The sequence below is a fragment of the Trachurus trachurus genome (genome assembly GCF_905171665.1).
Source record: "Trachurus trachurus genome assembly, chromosome: 6".
NCBI lineage: Eukaryota > Metazoa > Chordata > Actinopteri > Carangiformes > Carangidae > Trachurus > Trachurus trachurus.
In genome coordinates this window covers 7,290,308-7,313,186 of record NC_139897.1, presented here as the reverse complement: position 1 = coordinate 7,313,186, position 22,879 = coordinate 7,290,308, and the positions used below count along the sequence as shown (strand labels likewise).

The 22,879-nt window shown below is 41.7% G+C and overlaps 1 protein-coding gene across 5 annotated transcripts; it reads right to left on the bottom strand.

Annotated features, from left to right (window-relative positions):
- Window positions 1-354: 354 nt before the first annotated feature.
- On the bottom strand, window positions 355-17,840 carry hmg20a (high mobility group 20A). 5 transcript variants are annotated; one of them, XR_014595461.1, is made up of 10 exons: window positions 17,751-17,840; window positions 14,822-14,911; window positions 14,466-14,675; window positions 12,628-12,760; window positions 11,834-11,871; window positions 9,386-9,461; window positions 8,168-8,383; window positions 5,403-5,490; window positions 5,129-5,261; window positions 355-927 (listed from the first exon to the last, which is right to left on the bottom strand). XR_014595461.1 is itself a non-coding variant. In XM_083974211.1 (9 exons), exons 2-9 carry the CDS (start codon window positions 14,885-14,887, stop codon window positions 924-926), a joined length of 876 nt encoding a protein of 291 aa, XP_083830337.1. In that variant the 5' UTR covers window positions 14,888-14,911; window positions 17,751-17,840; the 3' UTR covers window positions 356-923. The 5 variants fall into 5 exon arrangements, 4 of the variants coding, with proteins under 4 accessions (XP_083830339.1, XP_083830337.1, XP_083830338.1 ...); XM_083974211.1 differs by lacking the exon at window positions 5,403-5,490 and having other exon boundaries at window positions 356-927; XM_083974212.1 differs by lacking the exon at window positions 355-927 and having other exon boundaries at window positions 4,898-5,261.
- Window positions 17,841-22,879: the final 5,039 nt, after the last annotated feature.

The following is a 22,879-nucleotide window of genomic DNA, read 5'->3' as shown; positions in this document are numbered from 1 at the left end:
GCTGAGGCGCTGACCAAGCACAATCCCAGACAGGGATGTTTTAACCTCATATTTCTGTTTGATACAGTAGACTGGCTGCAAAACTAACAGTTCCAGAAACTGGATTTGCAGCATTTAGTTTGGCAAATCATTACACTAGTGGTTTTAGTATTTATATTTGACATTTTCGACATGTCATCAAAGAGAGATTATTTCAGTACTTCACACTTTCAGAGCAGCTTTTTTGAATAAGATGAAATAAGAAAACTAGGGCACTGGTACTGAGTGAGTCTAACTATTAATAGTGTTTTTCTATTTTTTTTTTATATCATGTCATGAACCTGTCCAATCAAACCAACAGCTCATATGATGTAAATACATTTATTGAAAACACAAAAACACATTTTTACAGAGGCAAAAAATCATAAATGGCACATGTCATTTTTTTCAACAAAGCATGAAGACAGAAAGTCAGCTCAACAATTTTTCTCGGATACGTCGGTAAATACAAACCCACTGACACATGTTTTTCTTTGATCAGATACAAAAATGTGTGTCTGATAGTGGTTCGGATATCGTTGTGGAAGCATTTGCTATAAATGGATGGTGAAGACAGAACAGGAGCAAGGAGTGAAAGAAAAGTGTCTCATGTCCTGTCATCCGATTACTTCATAAAACCAACTACAGCTACATTAACAAAAATGTAAACGAAAAGACTGTAAAAAAAAAAGAAGTAAAAAACAAACAATAAATAAATATGAAATGCTACATCACCTTCACCTACATCACCGCTGCAGATGAACAAAAGATGCTTTCGAATCAACTGTGATGACGGAGTGATAGTAAAAGATTCACCATCGAGGGGCGGAGCATCAACCTGGGAACAGGATCTGCTTAATGTCACTGTGAATCTCAATCCATCCTATCAGGTGGACTTGGTCCAGTTATCTGTGGCGAAAAGACAGAAAAAGACAAACTTAGGATGAGACAGAAAACAAAAACCTTCTAGAAAGTTTCAGAACAGCGCCCCCTGCCAGGAGCTGTTCTGAGCTCTGGAAGGTTGGAGACCTCCTCCTCCTCCTCACCTCAGCCCCTCACGCCCTCACCCCCCCAGTACCTGTCAGACCTTCTCCAACAACACACTTTATCCTGGTCCGGTTCTTCTGATACCAGTTTGCTCTCCATCCCCTGTACCAGACTACAGACCTTCAGGGACAGAGCCTTCACTGTGGCTGACCCGACTCTCTGGAACGCTCTCCCTCCTGAAAACCACCACGCCCCAGACTGGACTCACCTTTTCACCATGGACTTTCCCAATTGACTGTAACAACCTTTTTTGATTTTTAGCTGGGGCTCCTTTGCTTGAATTTCTGCATTAATGCGGGCCGGCATGGAGGCAAACAGCCTGTGGCACTGCTGATGTTGCTTTGATAGAAGCCTTCAGCTCGTCGGCATTTTGGGTCTAGTGTGTCTCATCTTCCTCTTGAATTTTTTTGATAACAATAACAATATTTGCCCGTTACTTTCCCTCTTTCGTTTTTTAGTCTCCAAAACAGACAAAACTCTTAATTTCTTTGGTTTTCTTGCTGCTTCTGCCGTGATAGCGGTCATCCCACATAGCGTTCGTGGTGACCGTCTTTTTAACGAATGGGGAAAGGGGGACGTGATTTATGCCGTAAAGCAGTCAGTATATTTGTAGTTCGGGGTTCCTACCATCCACCTGGAAGCTGTTTAGTGACAGTGAAGGTGATACATTAAAGACCCCCTCAAGGCCATGAGAGAGGTGTCATTCAACCTGTTGTAAGTCCATGTACCATCACAAAACTTCTTGAAATATTATATGAAGGTTGAAAAGTTCCTTAGTGTTGGTTTAACTAGTCCAAAATGGAAAAAAAAGATGATGCACAAATAAACTGGGATTCCAGCATCTGCTGGTCAAACAACACAAATGTCTGTCTATCTATCTATACTGTATATACACACACACCCACACACATACATCAGTTGATTGTGAAACAGTCTGCATAAACACTACTGAACCTCTTCCATCCCACTTTCTGTCTCTCGTTTCCGACATCCTGGCATTAGCGCGCCTGCCTGGTCGTGGGCGGGTGAATAACATCTTCACAGTTAACTGCTGATGTGCATTTTTAAATATTAATAAGTACTTTAACTGACTTGATTTCTGCTGTGAAGATGTGAGGGAAGCAAAGTCTAATCAACCAGTTTCCTAAATCACACACATCTAGGGATGTCACGATTATAGATGTTCTTGGTGCGATTATTGTCAGAGAAATAACGACGGTATTACGATTATCACAATTATTATTAATTTCACAACACTACGAATGTACACAAATCATTTTAAATACCTATTAATAAATGACCAATTATTAATCCCCCAGGGGAAATGTTTGAAATATTCACGTCATGTTTAAGTTTAGGTGATGATGCACATTAGACTTATTTCCTCCTTTGCCTGCTACTTTTTCACGGCATGTTTTACAGGCTGGTGAGTCGTCGTCAACTTAAAGGGATAGTTCAACATTTTGGCAAATTGGCCCATTGCCATAATCGCTATAGTCATAGCAGTAGGTTTGTTACCTTTAATTGTCGGTGCAAGCTATTTTTAGAACGGCGGAGCGAAGCGGCGAGCTGTTCAGAGCTATACTACGGAGGCTAATGGAATTTCTTGGTTTCCCTCATCAAACTGATCAAATACACAATCCAAAAACTCCAAAACGCTGTCGTAGACAAGTTGTGACCTGCACAATCACCACGCTATGAGATAATAATGGAACGTTACGAGACGGAGTTGTTTAGAGGTAAATAGATGCAAAACCGCTGATGCGCGTTGCGTTCAGGGACAGTTTTTCAGCAAGCAGACTCTGTATTTACCCTGTATTTACCTCGAAAACGGCTCCGTTTCGTAACGTTCCGTTATAATCTCATAGCGTGGTGATTGTGCAGGTCACAACTTGTCTACGACAGCGTTTTGGAGTTTTTGGATTGTGTATTTGATCAGTTTGATGAGGGAAACCAAGAAATTCCATTAGCCTTCGTAGTATCTCCAGCTGCACCATGGAGGAAAGGAGAGATCTGCAGCGTATAACCAGAACAGCTCAAAAGGTCATCGGCGCCCCCCTCCCACCCCTGGAACAGATCTACTCGGCCCGGCTGAGGAAAATCAGGTCTGACATGACACACCCAGGACAATGTCTCTTTGACACCCTCCCCTCTGGCAGACTCAGGATCATGAGGGCACGAACTGATCGCCTGAGAAACAGCTTCTTCCCCAGGGCAGTGAAAGCCCTGCTGGAAGCCTGAGATGGACTGTGGCAACACACTGACACACTGCACTTTATATTACAGGGATGCAAACGGGTCAGGACCAAAAAAGAGAGGAATTGTCTGGGGGGGGGGGGTGCTCACCATTAACAAATGATTACATTACAATATCATGGAAAAGTCAATTTCCGGTAGTTCAACCCCAACCAAGTATTGGGTGCATAATTATAGATAGACATAGTTTTCAGAAGGTCAACATTTCTATATTAAAAATGCTTTTAAAAAAAAAACCTTTGCAATATTTCAATTTTGGAGATACTGAATTTTAGGTCTTCACTGAATGTTAGTCATAATTATTACTATTAAAATAAACTGAATAAATAAAGACATGGGATGTTTCATTCAGTGTGCAATGGACATATAGGCCTATATAATGTGTTAGTTTCACTTTAATTGAACACATTCTACATCGCGGAGGCGACGTCTTTCCTTCACCTCTGAAACGGGGCAGAGCTCCGTGGAAACATCTGCCTGACACAGCAACGTACGTAGGGAACCGTGCATGTCCGCGGCCACAGCTCCACGGACGGGAAGGGGGGGGGAACGGCGTCGCCGTCGCACCGACTGCACGCGGATACGCGCCGCTTTGGGTAACGAGCGCGCACGTCGCGCGTCAACATTGGAGGTAGGCTGTTATCAGTATAATCAGAGACAACCATGAATGAGTTCGCCTCAGTTCCACGTGATTGTCACTGTCAGCCTGTTAGAAAAACATTTTACTGACCCCAGCTGAGACGCTGAGACACCCCCCCCCCCCCTCCCCTAAAAAACAAAAACTCTTCGGATCTGAACGATTCACACAAGTCACCTAATTGGTCATGAAAAAAGCGAGTTTCGCTTTTTGGCGCGCTGTTTGCATCCATGATATTATGTATGTTTTCTTGTTTTTATTGTTGTTATTATTTATTGCTTTGGCTTTTAGGATGAATTATTATTATTATTAACATTATTTTAAATGCTGCTACGGGTACTTAGTTGGGAATGCCTCAAATGGAAATTTCGTTGTATGATATACAATGACAATAAAAAGCATCTTACATCTTATAGCTCTGAACAGCTCGCCGCTTCGCTCCGCCGTTCTAAAAATAGCTTGCACCGACAATTAAAGGTAACAAACCTACTGCTATGACTATAGCGATTATGGCAATGGGCCAATTTGCCAAAATGTTGAACTATCCCTTTAATACGTTTGTTTGGAGGAATTTTAAGTCTTCCTCTGCCAAACTTTTCCACTCAGGCATGTCTGTGTTCTGCAACTTGCACAGAATGAAAACAAAGTTACACAAGTTAAAGCAGAAGTAAGCGGAATGTTTGTGTTAATATAAGTCTTAAATAGTTATATCTTCCGACAGCAATCACTTATATAGAGTGTTTGGTCTGAAACACGGGTCTGTCAGTGACTCTGCTCTGCTGTAAGCCGAGGAGAAAACTTTCCTTGTATCCTACAACCTTTATCCAATGAGGAGAGAGAACGGCATAAAGGGGCGGTCCTCTCTGTGTGTGCAGCCAAGGGATGCGCGTGAATGTGGTGACGTAGGGACGAGGGCGGGGACTGCTAACTCCATCGGCTGACAAGAACTTAGCCAGAACGACCGGATCGCTTACTTCTGTTTTAATTTTGTTTTCGTTTCGTGCGTGTTGCACCGATCTGCCTCGATGGTTCCAACATAATCTTTTTTGGAAAGTGACGGTATTTGGGAACCTTTACGATTAATTAATTGTGGCGTTTAATACCGCGATTAATTGTGAAAACAAGTAATCGTGACATCCCTACACACATCGACAATAAAAGTGGCGTTACCTGTCCAAACGGTTGACCACGTCTCTCACGGTGTTGATGAGATTCTCGTTTTCCTGGGGGTTGCTGACGATGATGCTGTGGAGCCTCTTCATGTAGGAGTCAATGCTGTCCAGAGTGGGTGTCTCTCCACTGCCTGCAACACAAAACAAGCGCGCGATGTCAGCACTTGAAAGTTGTTTGTAAAAAAAAATGATGTGAACCTTTACAGGCTTTTATTTTATTCACCAAATGCCAAATATGATTTCATTTTTGTAGTTGAACAAATTGTTCTTACGCAGCGCACTCTGTTGCCAAAAGCAAGACTGAATCAGCTGTAGTGTTGAAACTGTTGACATGAACAATTTCACCGGAGGCTGGAATCACTGAATGACAAGAATGAAAATGTTCCAGGGAGCAATAACAGCAGAAACCTCCTGTCACTTGTTTATTTTATTTCTGTGAGCAACATCAAACTGGGTCAAAGAGCCTGTCTAGGACCAGGCCAAGGACAATCATCAATGGCTGTAGTTTCAGGTATCAAAACAATCAAACTATGAGAGTGTAAAATGGAAAGTAAGATCTATAAATATAAAAATACAGAAGAGGAAATAGTTCAATCTAGTCATTTAATAAGACAATGAAAACAAAACTGTCCTGTAAGCTTCAGAGGTTTGCATGCTTACACCAGAGCTTCTGGGATCGTCTTTCATCGTCAAGCTGTAATGAAATATTTCCAGCAGCGTTGTGTCAATTTGTGCTGTTTGCAGAGTCTGTGTCTCTGCTGTGTGAGCCAGAAATTTAAATAGGTGTGGAGGAAGATGGAGAAGAGAGAGAGGCTGTGGGTGTGAGCTCAACACACGCTCTGTATGTGCATAAAACAAGTATGAACACAGCCAGACCGCATTCAGTTTCAATAATTAATAGGTTAAAGTAAAGACACTTGACTTCCAGCGCGTGGCCAGTCAGAGCAGCAGGTGGTCTGTACTGTACAGTACTATACAGTCTGTTTATATGTGGATCAAGGGGACAAGAGACACTGGACTTCAAGGACACCATAAACACACACACTGCATGACCACACCTCCATTATCATTTATGTCTGGCCCACTTAAATGATGGCACCTCAGTGTTTGTGTTTGGGATACTAGTACTGATTTATAACGTACTTTGATCAGTATCAGCACATCTAAAGCCCATTAGCCACACTGTGCATGTTCAGAGATAAAAAGCAAAGCGGTTTTATTGTATTGTTCACACCCGGCTGAACATTGATTAAAAATGAAATATGTTTGATTAAAGAAAAAGTGCAAGATTCCCAAAAACTAATGGTCCAAGTCTGCACCGTTATAATAGATGAGGCAGGAAGTCTCTATCAGCAAATATCTGACAAACTTAGGACGCTACAGAATGACCACTGTAAAAGTAATCACAGAGCTCCTGGCTGCACTGGACCATCAGCTTTAAAGTGATAGTTCAACATTTTGGCAAATTGGCCCATTGTCATAATCCCTATAGTCATAGCAGTAGGTTCGTTACCTTTAATTGTCGGTGCAAGCTATTTTTAAAACGGCGGAGCAGAGTCGCGAGCTGCTCAGAGCTACGCTATGGAGGCTAATGGGATTTCTTGGTTTCCCTCATCAAACTCATCAAATACATAACCAACAACTCCAAAACGCTCTGGTGGACAAGTTGGACCTGCACATTCACAATGTTATGAGATAATAATGAAACGTTACGAGAAAGAGTTGTTTTGCAGAGACTGTTTGCTGAAAAACTGCCCCTGAACGCAATGCGCATCAGCGGTTTTGCATGAATTTACCTCAAAAACAAGTCTGTCTCGTAAAGTTCCGTTATTATCTCATAGCGTGGTGAATGTGCAGCTCACAACTGGTCCACGACAGCGTTTTGGAGTTGCTGGGTTGTGTATTTGATGAGTTTGATGAGGGAAACCAAGAAATCCCATGAGCCTCCATAGCGTAGCTGCTCCGCCGTTCTAAAAATAGCTTGCACCGACAATTAAAGGTAAGGAACCGACTGCTATGACTATAGGGATTATGGCAATGGGCCAATGGCCAAAATGTTGAACTATCCCTTAAACTGTTGGTAAAACAGGGTAGTCGCATCCTGTCCAGGGTTAACGGAATTTGTGTCTTTTTTTTTGTTTTTTTATTTAATATGATATTGTGAGGAACGGGCAGGACTGTCCCTTCTGGAACACATACCGGTACTTTATTTTGTTGTTTTTTGCTTGGTTTCTGTTTGTTTGTGCTTCTTCTGACATTGTGTTACTTATATGCTTATGTTTTGTTGTTGTTGCTGTTGCTGTTGTTCAACAAAAAACGAATCAATAATTAATTTTGATACAGCATGGTATCAATACAGCCAATCAGGAAATTAAATTCCTTCTACTGTCAAGTGTTTGTTCAATAACATTCACCAAAAATGTTAAATGATACCACTTCATTTCATTACAGAGGGACAATTCCATTCATACTGAACTAAAAACCTGTTAGTGAGGTGAGCTCAGCTCCACTGGGCTCCAGCCTACAGCTGGACAGTGTGAGAAAAAAATACTATTTCAACTATCACACAGTACAAGTACCAAACCAGCCTTATAAATAATGATCAACCACTCGCATGAAGGTGACCATGTTTAAGTTAAACTCACACACTTTTAAAAGAGAGTGCATAATGCAGTCTGAGCTCTATATCTAAGATTATGTTCAGTCATTTTATTTATTATTAAATCTTTTTATTTGTATTGAAACATATGGAAGCGCATTAGGGTCAACAACGGAGATTTCTTAAGATTCTGAGATAAAAACGCAGAATTTCTGAGTTAAAAAGTCAGTCAGAGTCAGTTTTCCTCAGAATTTCTCACCTTTTTCTCAGAAATCCTGAGTTTTTATCTCAGAATCTCCGTTGCTGGCTCTAATGCTCTTCCGTAGAAACAAGGAGCTTAAGACTCATTTACTGATGTGGACTTTCTGTGGTGCATCTGTAACTGGGGGGTCCCTGTGAGTGCAGTGGTGCGGGTGCAGTGTTGCAGGCTGTGGTCACCTGGCAGGGGGACAGTGGAGAAGCTGGAGGCCAGCGCCTGGCGCAGGGTCTCCAGGTGCTGGTGGAGGAGGCCGTTGCGCCCCCTCTCCTGCATCACGTCGCCCTCCAGCCTCTCCACCGCCGCACGCATGCTCTCCACGTGCTTCTGCAGGGCCGCGTTGCGCTCCTCGTACTCCATGTTGGTCTTGCGCAGCTGCCGCATCTCGGCCTCACGTGCTGTTTGAGGAGAACGCAGAGACACATGTGGACAATGTCAGATCAGAAGAGGAGATTCGAGAGTTGATAAAGCAACCAGGGTCACTGTCAATGTTTAATCTGCTCCAGAAAGGAGTGTTCTTTTTAAAGGGATAGTTCAGTTTTGGCAAATTGGCCCATTGCCATAATCCCTATAGTTTTAGGAGTAGGTTTGTTACCTTTAATTATCGATTCAAGCTATTTTTAGAACGGCAGAGCAGAGCCGCAAGCTGCTTAGAGCTAAGCTACGGAGGCTAATGAGATTTCTTGGTTTCCCTCATCAAACTCATCAAATACACAATCCAACAACTCCAAAACGCTCTGGTGGACAAGTTGTGACCTGCACATTCACCACACTGAGTTAACAGTTAACAATGTTACGAGACAGAGTTGTTTTCTAGGTTAATTCATGCAAAACCGCTGATGCGCGTTCCCGTAGGGTGCAGTTTTTCAACAAGCAGTCTCTGCATTTGCCTCGAAAACAACTCTGTCTCGTAACATTACATTATCATCTCATAGTGTGGTGAATGTGCAGGTCACAACTTGTCCACCAGAGCGTTTTGGAGTTGTTGGATTGTGTATTTGATGAGTTTGATGAGGGAAACCAAGAAATCCCATTAGCCTCCGTAGTGTAGCTCTGAGCAGCTAGCGGCTCTGCTCCGCCGTTCTAAAAACAGCTTGCACCGACAATTAAAGGTAATAAACCTACTCTTAAAATTATAGGGATTATGACAATGGGCCAATTTGCCTAAATGTTGAACTATCCCTTTAAGTTCAGGGCATTGCTGAGTTCAGCGGACTGCAGAACTATTCTGGGACGGCGGAGCACTATAAAACAAAAGTTCTCTTGAGGTAGCAGACGGCTGTGTTCAGAAACACTTAGACAAATGGAGGGGGTTTAAAAAAAAAAAAAAAAAAAGTCACATCACACAAAGTACAAAGTCTTCCTCGGCGATACAGCCAGCTGTGTTGTGGGCTCTCTACCTTTGCTGTGGTTGAGGAACTCCTCTGTGAAGATGGGGATGTCAAACACAGTCCTGTCCTTCCCCTCTGCGTCCTTCTGTTAACAGCCAAAGAGAGGAAGAGGAAAAGGAGATAAGCTCGACGGTGGAACCATTTGGCAACGCGGACTGACAGCCAGGGGTGGTCATTCATCTAGCTCGGCTGTGGGTGGGTGGGTAATTGATTTCATATCTGGCCACGGGGGAAATACAGCGGTGGAGTATGAGAAGTGAGGAGGTAGAAGTAATTTCATCTACCGTGCTGCTACAGTATCAAAGGCTCTGAGATGGTTCGCAATCATATGAAATAAAAATGTATTTCACAACAGTCGCAGAAGATGCCGTGCAGGGTTTCCCCCTTGTATATCCCCGTCCTTTGAAAGAATGCATCATCTTTCCCTCATTTCTTTCCATAATGAAATTTATGCTGATTTCTGTGTCCTTTGAAACCTAAAAGAGGAAACGCCGGGTTTTTCCCGCAGGAATGCTAATTCCAATAAAGTCACCTTGGCACTATCCCCTCCGCGTATCCTGAGAGATTTACAAAGGAAACCTCTTAATCACATGCAGAACTTCATAAAAATGAATTACACACTTAGTAAAAAGCCAAGTGTTTGGATCACAAACGCGGCACCAAAGCGGATTAACCCAGCTTTAGTGACGCAACAATGAGCATTTAATGTGTAGTACAGGAGAGGGCAAACAGAGACAGACTGCCACAAACTCCTGACAAGAATATACAAACTCAAAATTGAGCAAAATGATCCTAATTATTAATGTTTGCCCAAGTTAATACTTCATCATTACACTTCATTTACATTTAGATAGAAGAGGATTCTGTAACACTTTATAATAAGTACACACACTACTGTAAACTTGAAATTATCAACATGTCAATGTAGTGTTTGGGTTCTGCTACAAGGCATTTCAGCAGCAAAGTTGCTAATGCACGCCACAACTGAGCATTTTAGATTTGAAAATGCAGTTTCAAAGCCAGAGTCTGAAAAAGTTGGATTCAGTTTTTCAGCACCCAGTCAGGTTTAATCATCAGAATCACTAGCAATCAATCCCGTTGATTTTTTTTTTACATCTCATTTGTTGTTCACTGTGATGGTCACACTTCACATCTACTGATTCAGCTAGATGTTCAGTAACAGTATCATTGGTTGACATGGCCGAGAGGCATTATTGCTGCCCTAAATGCAGGAGATCAGGGTTCGAATCTCAGTGTGAGCCTCATGTTTTGACATCGCCCCTCTGTCTCTCCTGCCCCCACAAGTCATGATGCATTTGGATACTCATGAATATTCATAGAACCTGGATTTTTCAATGAGGGAGAAATAGAAGACAAGTTTTTAGACTCTTGGAGAGTTTTTTAAACAACTTTTTTGTGGGAAAGCAATTTTAATTTAATTTGTACAAATTTTAAAATGCCTCTTTAGGGGGACTTTAAGCATTAGTTAAAGGGATAGTTCAACATTTTGGCAAATTGGCCCATTGCCATAATCGCTATAGTCATAGCAGTAGGTTCGTTACCTTTAATTGTCGGTGTAAGCTATTTTTAGAACAGCGGAGCGGAGCGGCAGGCTGCTCAGAGCTACGCTATGGAGGCTAAGGGAATTTCTTGGTTTCCCTCATCAAACTCATCAAATACACAACCCAACAACTCAAAAACGCTGTCGTGGACAAGTTGTGAGCTGCACAATCACCACGCTATGAGATAATAACGGAACGTTACGAGACGGAGCTGTTTTAGAGGTAAATTCATGCAAAACCGCTGATGTGCGTTGCGTTCAGGGACAGTTTTTCAGCAAGCAGACTCTGTATTTACCTCGAAAACGGCTCCGTTTCGTAACGTTCCATTATTATCTCATAGCGTGGTGGTGATTGTGCAGGTCACAACTTGTTCACGAGAGCGTTTTGGAGTTTTTGGATTTGTATTTGATGAGTTTGATGAGCGAAACCAAGAAATTCCTTTAGCCTCCATAGCGTAGCTCTGAGCAGCCTGCCGCTCCACTCCACCGTTCTAAAAATAGGTTACACCGACAAATAAAGTTAACGAACCTACTGCTATGACTATAGCGATTATGGCAATGGGCCAATTTGCCAAAATGTTGAACTATCCCTTTAAGTATTAATAAATACTGAACTCTTCATTTATAACACATGAATACTCATTAGTATGTAGTTTATAAATACAGTTATTGCTTATCAATGATAAGTAAAATATGTATAACTGTTTATAAACTACATAATAATGAGTATTCATGTGTTATAAATTATGAATTCAGTATTTAAAGCTTAACTAATGCTTAATAGTGTGTACTTATTATAAAGTGTTACTAAGGATTCTCTTCGCTTTATTAAATATCATATTTAATTCCTCAGTAACGTGGCTGTGTGCGCAACAGGAAAGGAAAGAGTTACTGACCTCATGAAGAGCCTCGCTGGCTACCTGGTGCCCGACATCTGGAGAGGAAGGAAAGAATAATGAGAGAGGACGGCAGATGATTCATGTTTCCCCCGGCACAGCGCAGTGTGCCGTTACCAAGTTGTGAACTGCTAAAATAAATAAGAGTACCATCTCTACACTCCATGCTGTGAATCAACTCAAATGAAACCATCCATGGTACGTTTTTTTTTTTTTTTTTGCAGAGCTGCTTATGTCATCAACATTTTTCGACGTTTAAAAGGGGAGATTTATTTGGCGTAACACAATCGGTACAGATAATACGGACCATGTGTTGTGTGCGCGCGCACGGTGACGGCTCCTTGGCCTCGAGCTGAACTGTAACTTATAACCTGAACTGCCATGAACTTATAAAAGTATCCCCCCTCCCCCCTCACTTTGCCATATTTCCATTGACTAAGCGAAGCAAAAAATGATCGGCCCTGGGTTCCTACACTGAAAACTGGAATCCAGTCAAAGTACCGACTCCGAGTAGTAGATGCAAGATCCTCCAGGTGTATGGAAACATTCCCAGGCCCTGGCAGTGTTGGTGCCGTCGTGGTATTTCCCAAGGTTTTTCCTTATTTCCCAGCAAGACCCATCTTTTCTACCTAGTGCTTCACAGGAGCTCCACTTCATCATCCAATTGCCCTCGATCACGCCAAAATCTTAGAAGCAGAAACCTCCGACAACATGCTGACTACTTGTAAAACATGGAAAAACAGGAAAACTGCTGAACTGTCACGTTTTAGTGTTTGATTTTTAACTTTTCTCACCTCCCCTGTGCCGCTTGCCCTTCTGCTTCTCCTGGACCTTCCTGGTGAAGTGTTTGTAGGCCTCTGTCTTCTGGTACTTCTCCAGCTCCCGCATGTAGCGTTCCTTATCTCGCTCCGCCTCTTCCAAGTATCGCTGCGGAAAGAGCAGAGGGAGGTGAGAAGAGTTTGCAAATCGGGAGGAAAATGAAATTTGGATGCAGGCTTGCGGATGAGATGGTATTATATCAGTGGGAGTAATTATTACTAATCAGGATTAGCTCCTTTCAATTGGCAAAATTCAGTCATTCCCAATATTAATGACCTACATACATGCAGCGCTGGAAACAAAAATGCAACTTGAAACATAATTAGTTTTGTAATTAGAAGGAAAAAAAGCTGATGAAACCATCCTGATCCAAAGACTTTGTCCCAGGACGCTGACAAAATCTGACTCAGCTGTGAACTCTGTGTAAAACAATGTGGTCCAAAATCCACTGTAAAGAGAGCCAGGCTCTATCTATCACACCTCTGAATTCAAATACAAAACATGCCCGGACGTCTTCATTCCTCTCTGGAAAGAAAAGGTAACTCTGACTGACGTGATGATAGGTAACTGGCAAGGATGAGGAATTTTGTTAATTAAAATGCAAAACCATTGAGGTTCTTATTATATAACACACACAGTTCAAAGAATGTTTATATGTTGAGCAGACAGTGTTAAGTGTCAGAACATGAGCATGGTGTCTTTCAGACAAACTAAACTTGTCATGATGTCACAGGTCAGGCATGTGGCACAGTGGGCTTACCTATGACATAGCAACTGGACGCCGTCGAGCCAGGAGAAATGGCAGGACACACGCTTACCAGCAAAGTAAAGGAAAAAATACAGTCCGAGTGAGGCGCTGGACTATTTCCTTTTCTTCGCTGCTAAGGTTGTATCCGCCATTTCTCCTGGCTTGACAGCGTCCAGTCTCTGTCTTGGTGGTGGAAGCAAATATTCAAAGAGAACTTTGAAGGCCGAAGTGGAGAAGGGAGGAGGGGGCCAATTTGAATATTGTGTTTACAAACCTACACACTCCACCTTTAAAGGGATAGTTCAACATTTTGGCAAATTGGCCCATTGCCATAATCCCTATAGTTTTAGGAGTAGGTTCGTTACCTTTAATTGTCGGTGCAAGCTATTTTTAGAACGGCGGAGCAGAGCCGTGAGCTGCTTAGAGCTACGCTACGGAGGCTAATGGGATTTCTTGGTTTCCCTCATTAAACTCATCAAATACACAATCCAACAACTCCAAAACGCTCTGGTGGACAAGTTGTGACCCGCACATTCACCACGCTATGAGATAATAACAGAACGTTGTCAGACAGAGTTGTTTTCAAGGTAAATTCAGAGACTGCTTGCCGAAAAACTGCCACAGACGGGAATGCACATCAGCGATTTTGCATGAATTGACCTCGACAACAACTTCGTTTTCGAGGTCAATTCAACAACAATGCAATAAAAGACAATTAATAATCATTTACCTTTTTAATTAAAAACATAAACAGATTCTGCTGCTGGCGCTCCTGCCTCTGGTCTTTATATTTCCTACCACTGCTTCTTCAGAACAGCTGCTCTGGTTATTAGGGCTGCTGAACTTGTCTATATGAATGTGCCAAAACAAGTTCCTGTGTGTGTAAACACACTGGCCAATAAAGCTGATTCTGATTCTGATTCTGATTTCATTGTAAGTATTTTGCAGGTCATAAAACACAAAATAAGAGACAAACTGTGAAGGAAGGAAGTGCAGAACTTTGATACAGTGTTCTTCACACTTGTGCGCTCATTGTTTAATCCTGTCAGGAACTTCTCCACTGACCTGCTTCTCCTCGGGGGGCAGCTTGCTCCACTCGTTGCCCAGCATCCTTGTAATCTCTGGAAAGGGCACGTCTGGACGCTCCGCCCGTAGCTGCTCCCGCCTGTCGTTCATGAAGCGAACGTATCCCGTCAGGGGGGCCTTGGGTGCATTGCTGTCCTTCATTGGCTTCTTCCTCTTCCTCCCCTTGGTCCAACTGCCACGTCGGGGCTTCTGCGAGGATAACAAAAACAGATATGAGTTTTCGGAGATCCAGGTAGCGTCCCCCCCCCCCCAAAGAAACACACTGAGGGGACGCTCTTGGAGTGTGGACTGGAAAAACTACAAAAAAATGTGATATCTGTGCATAAAGCTCTTACCTCATCTCCATTTCTCTGGCTGTTGGTGTCGGTGTTGGCTGCAGGAGAGCCCGTCTGCTCCTCCATGACCTCTGTGACTGCAGGGACAATCTAAACAGAAGACAGTGGGAGATGTTATAAGACAAGACATTTCATACCAATATGGTAACATATGGGTAAATGTGTATCTCATTCTGTGTGTGTGTAATCAGATTTGTAAATGTGTACTGACATTTGTGTGTATGAATCTGCAAATGTGTGTTCAGAATCTGTGTGCGTCATTAGATTTGTAAATGTGTAAAACAAATCCTTGGTCTTGTTCAGATTTGCAAGTGAGGACAAATCTGCAAATGCGTGCGTACAAAAATCTGTAAGTGTACATAAATCTGTAAATGTGTATGTAAATTTGTAAAGGTGTAAACAGTTCTGTAAATACGTAGACAGATCTATAAGTGTCTGTCATCAGGTATAACCCAGACAGGAGCTCTTGATTGGCTGTCTTTTTACGCATTCATTTTGCTACACTTCTGCCGTGACGATCTGTAAAACGATTTGTGTGTAACTTTCCCTTTGCCCTGAGCTCAGGCTCACAGGCTCAGGCTGAACTAATCATGTATAATTATGTAATATTACAACACATGAAGCAAGTACTCTGAACTACATGCGCTTTTGAAATCACTGCGCCCAGCAGCCGTGTCCAGAATGTAGTTTCGGCTTTGCGTTTGCCTCAAAAACTCGTAATGTTACATTATAACCTCATAGCGTGGTGAATGTGCAGGTCACAACTTGTCCATGAGAGTGTTTTGGAGTTGTTGGATTGTGTATTTAATGAGTTTGATGAGGGACAGGGGACCTGTACCATTCACCTCCATTGTGTTCGCTGAGCAGCTTGCGTCTCTGCCCCGCCAATCTTAAAACAACATGCACCGATAATTAACCTACCGCTATGACTATAGGGATCATGGCAATAGGTGAATTTGCCAAAATGTTGGACTAGCCCTTTAATGTAGGGTGTGCGGGGTCAGTGGTTAGATTAGGAGGAGTGGGTTAAGCATTTTGAGCAAGGGTTTGACTGACTGAGGTGTTATCACCAGGGATGCTGCCCAGCCAGGAAACTGAGAGCAGACTACTCCCTCTGCAGCCTCGTAACCTTTTCGGCTTTTCCTCCTAACTCCTCCCTGTCTTGGCTCAAAACCTCCTCTTGGCCAGCCACATTTCCTCTAATAGAAATGTCTTGCTGCAATCAATCATTATTGTGCAAGTGACCCGGATCGCCGTCACTCCTCCTAAGACGCTGATGTAACGTTTATATTCAACAGCAGGAAGCGGTGATATGGTGCTGCTCACTAGTTAATTACAGTTATGGGAACACACACGCACACAGGCTACAAAGCTCTACAGAAAAAAAAACAGTTTAATAGATGTCAAAGTCTTGGCTTGAAATAACTTTTATAATCCATTTATAATTTCTTCCACTTTTAAAATTGCTGTACAAAATATTTGGTTGTCTTGTGTAAAAAAAACAACCTAATTAGCTGACAGAGCTCCCATTTAGATGGTATGCTGACTCAGCACTGACGCAGAGTAGCTTGAGCTCTAAAAATAGGGACAATATCAGTGTGTTTTAACCTTTGACCTTCTCCTAAATCACCATGTGGCAAGTGAGCCACTGTGTCCTGGTAGTGATTTCTGTCATCTTGCCACTAAATACTGTGGGAAAGGACACAGAGGAATTAAGCAGTCTACCACAAAAAAAGCCCCGCTGAGAAAGATATGTTGGGAGACTCCTCCTTACAGGAAGCTGTTTGTGTACACAAGGTGTTTAGTTTCAAACATGAATATTAATGACTGAGGGCAGTTCTCAGTGACACCTATCGGTGCCTTCAGGACAGGACCAAAACAGAGCCCCCCGCCTGTCACCTCTTCTCAGAAGTTTATTTAAACGAGCCTCAACTGGGGTTTGAGAAATTGCCTCTGCTTTCAAATGAAGGTTATGCAGCAGCGCCCTCTGCTGGGTAAGAATGTGTAATACAAGATACAGGGATAAATTAACATATTTATACCTGCAAATTCTAACAGGCCTAATACAATCATATCCCAATTCCACTTATTACGAGAATGTCTTTTGTTTTAACACTAAATAAATACATTTAGCTGCATTTAAATGGAATATTTTAGACTTTAAATCAGGTTACAAATCACCATGAATCCTTGAATTGGCCAAACTCACTCAGGGCCAATGAAGGCTTGGTAGAGGGTTAACATGAAACTACTAACAGAGAATGCGAAACGCTATCATACTAGCATTAGCATATTATGGAATTTATTGTTATTTCGTTGTGTTTATAATCCAACTGTATGGCACATAACACATCTGTATATGAGCCTTCCAGTAGACTGCAGCAGCAACGTCTTGTAATGTTATTATTAAGCTACAATGCTGAAACCAAGCTGAATGTCGACATCACACACTGGCCAGTGAGCCGTCATCTGTAATACGACTGCTTCTGTACATGGCGCAACTGGGATGTTGACAAAAATCCATTCAAGTCGTACAGCCAGCTGGCAAACCAGCACCGCTGCTGGCTAGCGTCGGTTGTATTGACTTAGCTACGTGAGCTAACATCAACGTTTAAGAGCAACAACTGGGATTTGATTTGGGCTTCGGTGCCACATTACGTCGGGAACAATTCTGTCATCCAAGGCGACCAATTTAACCATAGACGTAGTCCCCTTTCTATTTAGAAACACAATGACCAACCACTAGCACCATTAAACATCTGCGCTAACAGCTAGCCGTATCGCTAGCTAGCGTTAGCAGGCTGTTAGCCAGGAGACGGGAAGCTAACGCCCAGCTTCACTTGCCTCTAACTCGTCAAAATGCGATCGGAAACGCCATCAAATGAAATTGTCAATAAATATTCAGTAAAACTATCCACTGTAAACCAACCTTATGTATCGTAATCCGCGGCTGTGCTTGTCCAAATGGTTTTCCTTATCATAACAATACAGCAGCCTGTCTACATAGAACCGCGTCACATAGAACGGCTCGTAATGTTGTGTTATGTAGCCTACGTCGCGAGGCAAAAATATTATTGTTTCTGCATGAGTGTTTTAAATTTCAAAATTGTGCTTTATTGAATCTGAATGCGAAAGAAATGAAAATGACAGTCTCTCAACATTTCTGAAAAGTAGAACAATGAAAACACTGAAGAAACTGAATGTTATCGGATAGGCTATTGATTCACCCTATAACAGGTACACGCCACGAGTTTTACTATTAAAAAGCAAATTCCGCATAATCTAACAAAGGAACAACAAAAAACACAATGAAACTAAATTAATTTAAACTCCATTGTGGCAGACTGATCTACACGGTGTATTTCTAGGCTCCCCTCAGCGTGACTTTCTTCTTCCTGTCTATATTGACAGAACAGACCGGTGTCTTTTAGGATGTGGTTTCCCCCTAGTGGATTGGTGGGGAAATTCTTCCTCATATTTCGATTTATCTAGAATCTAGATTATTCGGACAAAGCTATGTCATGAACCTTTTTTTGTTTTGTTTATATATAGCCTATATATTTTTATTTCACTGCCTTCTCTTCTCTCTCTTAGTGGGTGTTGTGTTGATGCACTGCCGGTGCCACAATAAACAACTCATCTGATATTTACAGTGCCGGCAGCCCTGAGGTACAATCAGTACTGTGAACAATCAGGTCATTATATTGCACTGGGCATCCCACATACACTTATAAGTAATTTTAAGTCATTTGAGAAAACACACATACCAAGCCTCTCAGTACAGCCTGGTCTCAGTGGGTTAATATCTGCCCAAACAAAGAATTCCATAACACATTACTGTTCCTTTGTGGGCAGAAAAGACAGGATTAATAATGAAGCTCCCAACATATCCCCTAAATAGAGATGGAGAGAGAGAGAGAGAGAGAGAGAGAGAGAGAGAGAGACTAATACTCTAATTCCAAATTAACAGATCGCAAATCAACACCCAGGAGGGAGTAACCTAACTAGAGCTGCAGTCTAATTGAAACAACTGATTGCAATCTCATCGCAATTATCCAGAGTTAATCCAACCCAATAGCCCACTCATGCTGCATGGAGTTTAGAAAATAAAGTCACAAAGTAAAGATACTTAGCTTGCAATGCTCCTTACATTTTACATTTACTGCATGTAGATATTCAGTATGGTGCTGGCTGGGACATTAGACATTAGACATACCGGTGCGTGGACATTAGAAATGATTAAACCTAAAGTTTCTCAGACAAGTGTGACAAGTTTGACCTAAAAGTGTCAACAATTCAGGTCTGAAGATACTCAGCTCCAGAAACATTATTTTTCATCTCTGTTTCCACAGTATTTTACAGTTGGAAAGACTTAGGCCTACTTATTCCTCATTTTCTGACAGAATCATATATATTTGTATTGGCCTTGCCATTCAAATAGAATATATTTAATATTTGATGTTTTTTTTTTGTAAAGTTAGCTCCACATGAATATTAGATCAAGTAATGTGGATTTAAACAAGTTTTAGCTGCATACATTTTTGTATGATTGATTTGTAATGACTCCACTGGTCAGTGAGCATTAAGGCGTAAACATCAGTCTAACATCTGAAATCCAAACACCTTGAACCACCAGTCTGTGGCTGTTTATTCTGTGGTGACGTTTCTTGCTGAAGCTCTGACATTTAAGAACACCTTTCAGATAGGCCTATCTATCAGAGAATTAATTAGAACTTGCACTGAGTCATTATTAATGGGTGCCAGTGGCTAAGAAAGTGGTGGAGGAACAGTGCTTGGTAAAAATGTCATGTGACTACATTGTATTCAGGGGAAGCTGTCGGTGGGAAACTTGCTATCTGTAGCTTTGGTGTTTTAGATGGCTGAAAAACATGTGATAAACTCAAATGAGGCTGCGTGCCTTGACTCTGTAGTTTTTTTATTTGTGTATTTAAAGAATAAAACCTTATCACAATGCAACCTGAGCAGAAATTAAAGCTTTTTTCTCAAGGTGTGAGGCAGTAATTTTTTCCCCATGAGAATTTGCTAACAATTAATTAACAAAAGGTAGATAAATTAGCAACAATAATCTTTAGCGCAGGTGAACAGAAAGAAATCGCCTGCCAATAACATGGTAATCTCAACCAGCCACAATCATGGATTAATGAGAGGGAAAATTTCCTGTGGATTCATGTGTGTCACTAATTGGCTGACTTGAAACACAGATATGATGCAAGCCAACTGTTCAAATTCCCAGCAGCAGCATGTCTGTCTTGTTTGTTTTGTTTCTTTGTTTTTTTTTTACCCTTTTATTTTAACCATTCAGCCTCAGTGGTCATTGCATTGTGTCCAGTGGCACAGCAAACAAGGCGAGCCAGCTTCAATCAGCTCTGAACTGGATACTCCTCGGGTCCCAGCAGGCCTGTGAGACACAGCGTCCAGCTGTCCCTTGTACTGTTATCCACCTGTCACGCCACCTCCAATCATCTGATCCGAGCCCGAGGAGTTTAGTGTGGAGGAAAGGTGTCCAGCCACTGTCCTTCTGTGGGCTGGTCATGTGTCCTTGCCAGTCAGTCAGTCTATATCTCGCCTGGAAAGTGGCAACATCCGTGACACCCACGCTTAGTCGAGTCCTCTTCAGGCCCCGGGATAATCAGGAGTGATAATATCACATGACGTGGTGCCAGGAGGGTGAGAGTAGACGGTCATGTTAGTGAATGAGTGGATTATCTGTTTGGAAATGTTGCCTCTGAGTAAATAAGTGTATGAACTGAGAGCGTAGTGCTGTGAGCATAAACATTATTACCTCGAAAGTGTTAACGAACACGCAAAAAAAAACCATGTGATGAATACAGTACATTACGATCCACATGTAGCACCATTAAATTCTCTTTTATTGCAAGCAATAGAGACAAAGCCGTTTTTCTCGGAGCATCACTCAGAGCTCAGAGTGCATGAGATGTTTCCACTGACAACCAGGACAACATCAACAATTCACAGCCACTGAGCCACTCATGCTCTAATGACATCCGTTGGAACGTTGCAGCAATTTTATTTCCTATGACTGAATTTATGATTGTTTGTGCATTTGTATTGTTTGTTATCTCTATTTTATCCAATTGTCTTTAGTTTTTATAGATGTTTCTTCCTTTTAAGTGCTCTGCAGATGCATTTATTCGTTCAATGAATTGCACCTTGAATTGGTTCTGTGTCGTAATGTGCTCCACAAACAGACATCTCCGTGGTTGGGTTGTAGGTTTTCTTGTTGTTGTCATTTTGATTTCCTTTACCCCTTTATTTTTATTTTATTTTATTTTATAACCACTGTGCATTGGAGTATCTTACATATGTTCTTTGATGTAGATGACAATCCGATTGTACAGATTTAATGTTGTAAAGTTTTTTGTTGACTTGTCTTGTCTTTTTAGTGTTGTGATTGTAAATGTATGTTTAAATGTCAATGTATAGGTTTGAAATGTGTACCCCAGGAAGCTTTAGAGCGCAGCTGATAGATAGATAGATAGATAGATAGATAGATAGATAGATAGATAGATAGATAGATAGATAGATAGATAGATAGATAGATAGATAGATAGATAGATAGATAATCTTTTATTACGGACTCAGGTCCATTATTATCTCCTAACAAATAAAACAAAAGCATAGAAGACATGTCACCATCAATACCAGTGCAGCGATTCATATAACATAAGACTTAAGTCCATATGTCCCTGCATATATCCTTTTGTTTATCAAGCTTTAAGAGCAAAGACAGTTATTATCAGACTGCACCGTTAGATACAGTAATGATTAATGGTGGTGAATACAAAATGAGACTTGAGGTTAACATATGTTGGATCCATCCAGCAGTGCGAGGCCGATACATTTGCATAAATAACATTCTAAACATAACGTTTGTCATGGTCCCGTCTTAGCGTGCGTACACGCAGGCCCACAGATGGCACCGTGATTTGAACATTAACACAAACACAAAATTTTTCACACGAAATAAAGGTCATATATTGGACGGCAGCCATCCCCTGTGGTGTAGATAATGGGCTTCAAATTTTCAGCATCTCGCTGCATTCATTTGGATATTGATGAGAATAAATTCACTGCAGCTCTTTCATACCCTCGTGCTTTAAGGTATGTAGTTAACGTTAATACCACCATGTGTTGTTTGAAAACAAATATGTCAACATATGCAAAGTAATGCATTCATTACCTTAGTTAATGACCTCATCAGCATAACTGGTTATGGTTGAGTGTATGATGGAGAATATGGCAGGATATGAGGCAGCTCCAGTGCCTATGCTCCTCGTACACAAACAAAGCACAGCTGCAAGTTCTGCTAATACCACGGAGAACAAGAGCTCAAAGGGTACTAGGACTGTTGCATCATCTTGTTGCTATGCAACTGCCTAATTAGTCTCAGGTAGCTGACCCGGAGAATCAAAGTGGTAATAAAGTAAGAATGGAGTAGAGGGATGGACGTGGGCACATCTTGTCATAGATAGGAGAGTTTTTCAAGCTTTTCGGCCATACCACCCTGAACACGCCCAATCTCAACTGATCCTGGAGCAGGGATGTGCAGCTGTGAGCTGCAGAGGGTCACATCCCCACTATTTCACAGCAATCAAACACTACACAGGTGGTTTCGGTGATTAGTACCTCCCCTCTGGTTGAAGCTAATCATCTGGAGCAATCTAGAAATAAGCTCTGATTAATATAAAAAAAGAAAAAAAAGTATCATATGTAATCACCAACACAAAGGGTAAAAACCTGAATTATCTCAGAACTATCCTCATCATCACCCCCTGATCCATTTACGTCAGAGCAGTTTTGTCTCTCCTCAGCTCATGTAGTCTGCCCTTCATGAACGTAGGCCAGAAAGAAAAGTTGACTTTCACAAAGTGCAGCTATTTTCACAACTTCTGAACTAATGTTAGTACTTCACATGAATGCTAATTGTTTGACCTGAGGCTGGCGGGTTTATGGATGCAAAAGCTAGATTCTGTGATATAATGAAACATAAAGTCTTGTTATGAGTTTCCCAGAGAG

What these genes read in the sequence shown, in the direction of transcription:
- hmg20a (XM_083974211.1), bottom strand. Translation starts at nt 14,887, where the DNA reads ATGGAGGAGCAGACGGGCTCTCCTGCAGCCAACACCGACACCAACAGC. An exon ending in TGCCCCCCGAGGAGAAGCAG is followed by an intron (nt 12,761 to 14,465) that starts GTCAGTGGAGAA and finishes CTCTTTCCGCAG; the next exon opens with CGATACTTGGAAGAGGCGGA. An exon ending in CTCCACTGTCCCCCTGCCAG is followed by an intron (nt 5,262 to 8,167) that starts GTGACCACAGCC and finishes TTTGTGTTGCAG; the next exon opens with GCAGTGGAGAGACACCCACT.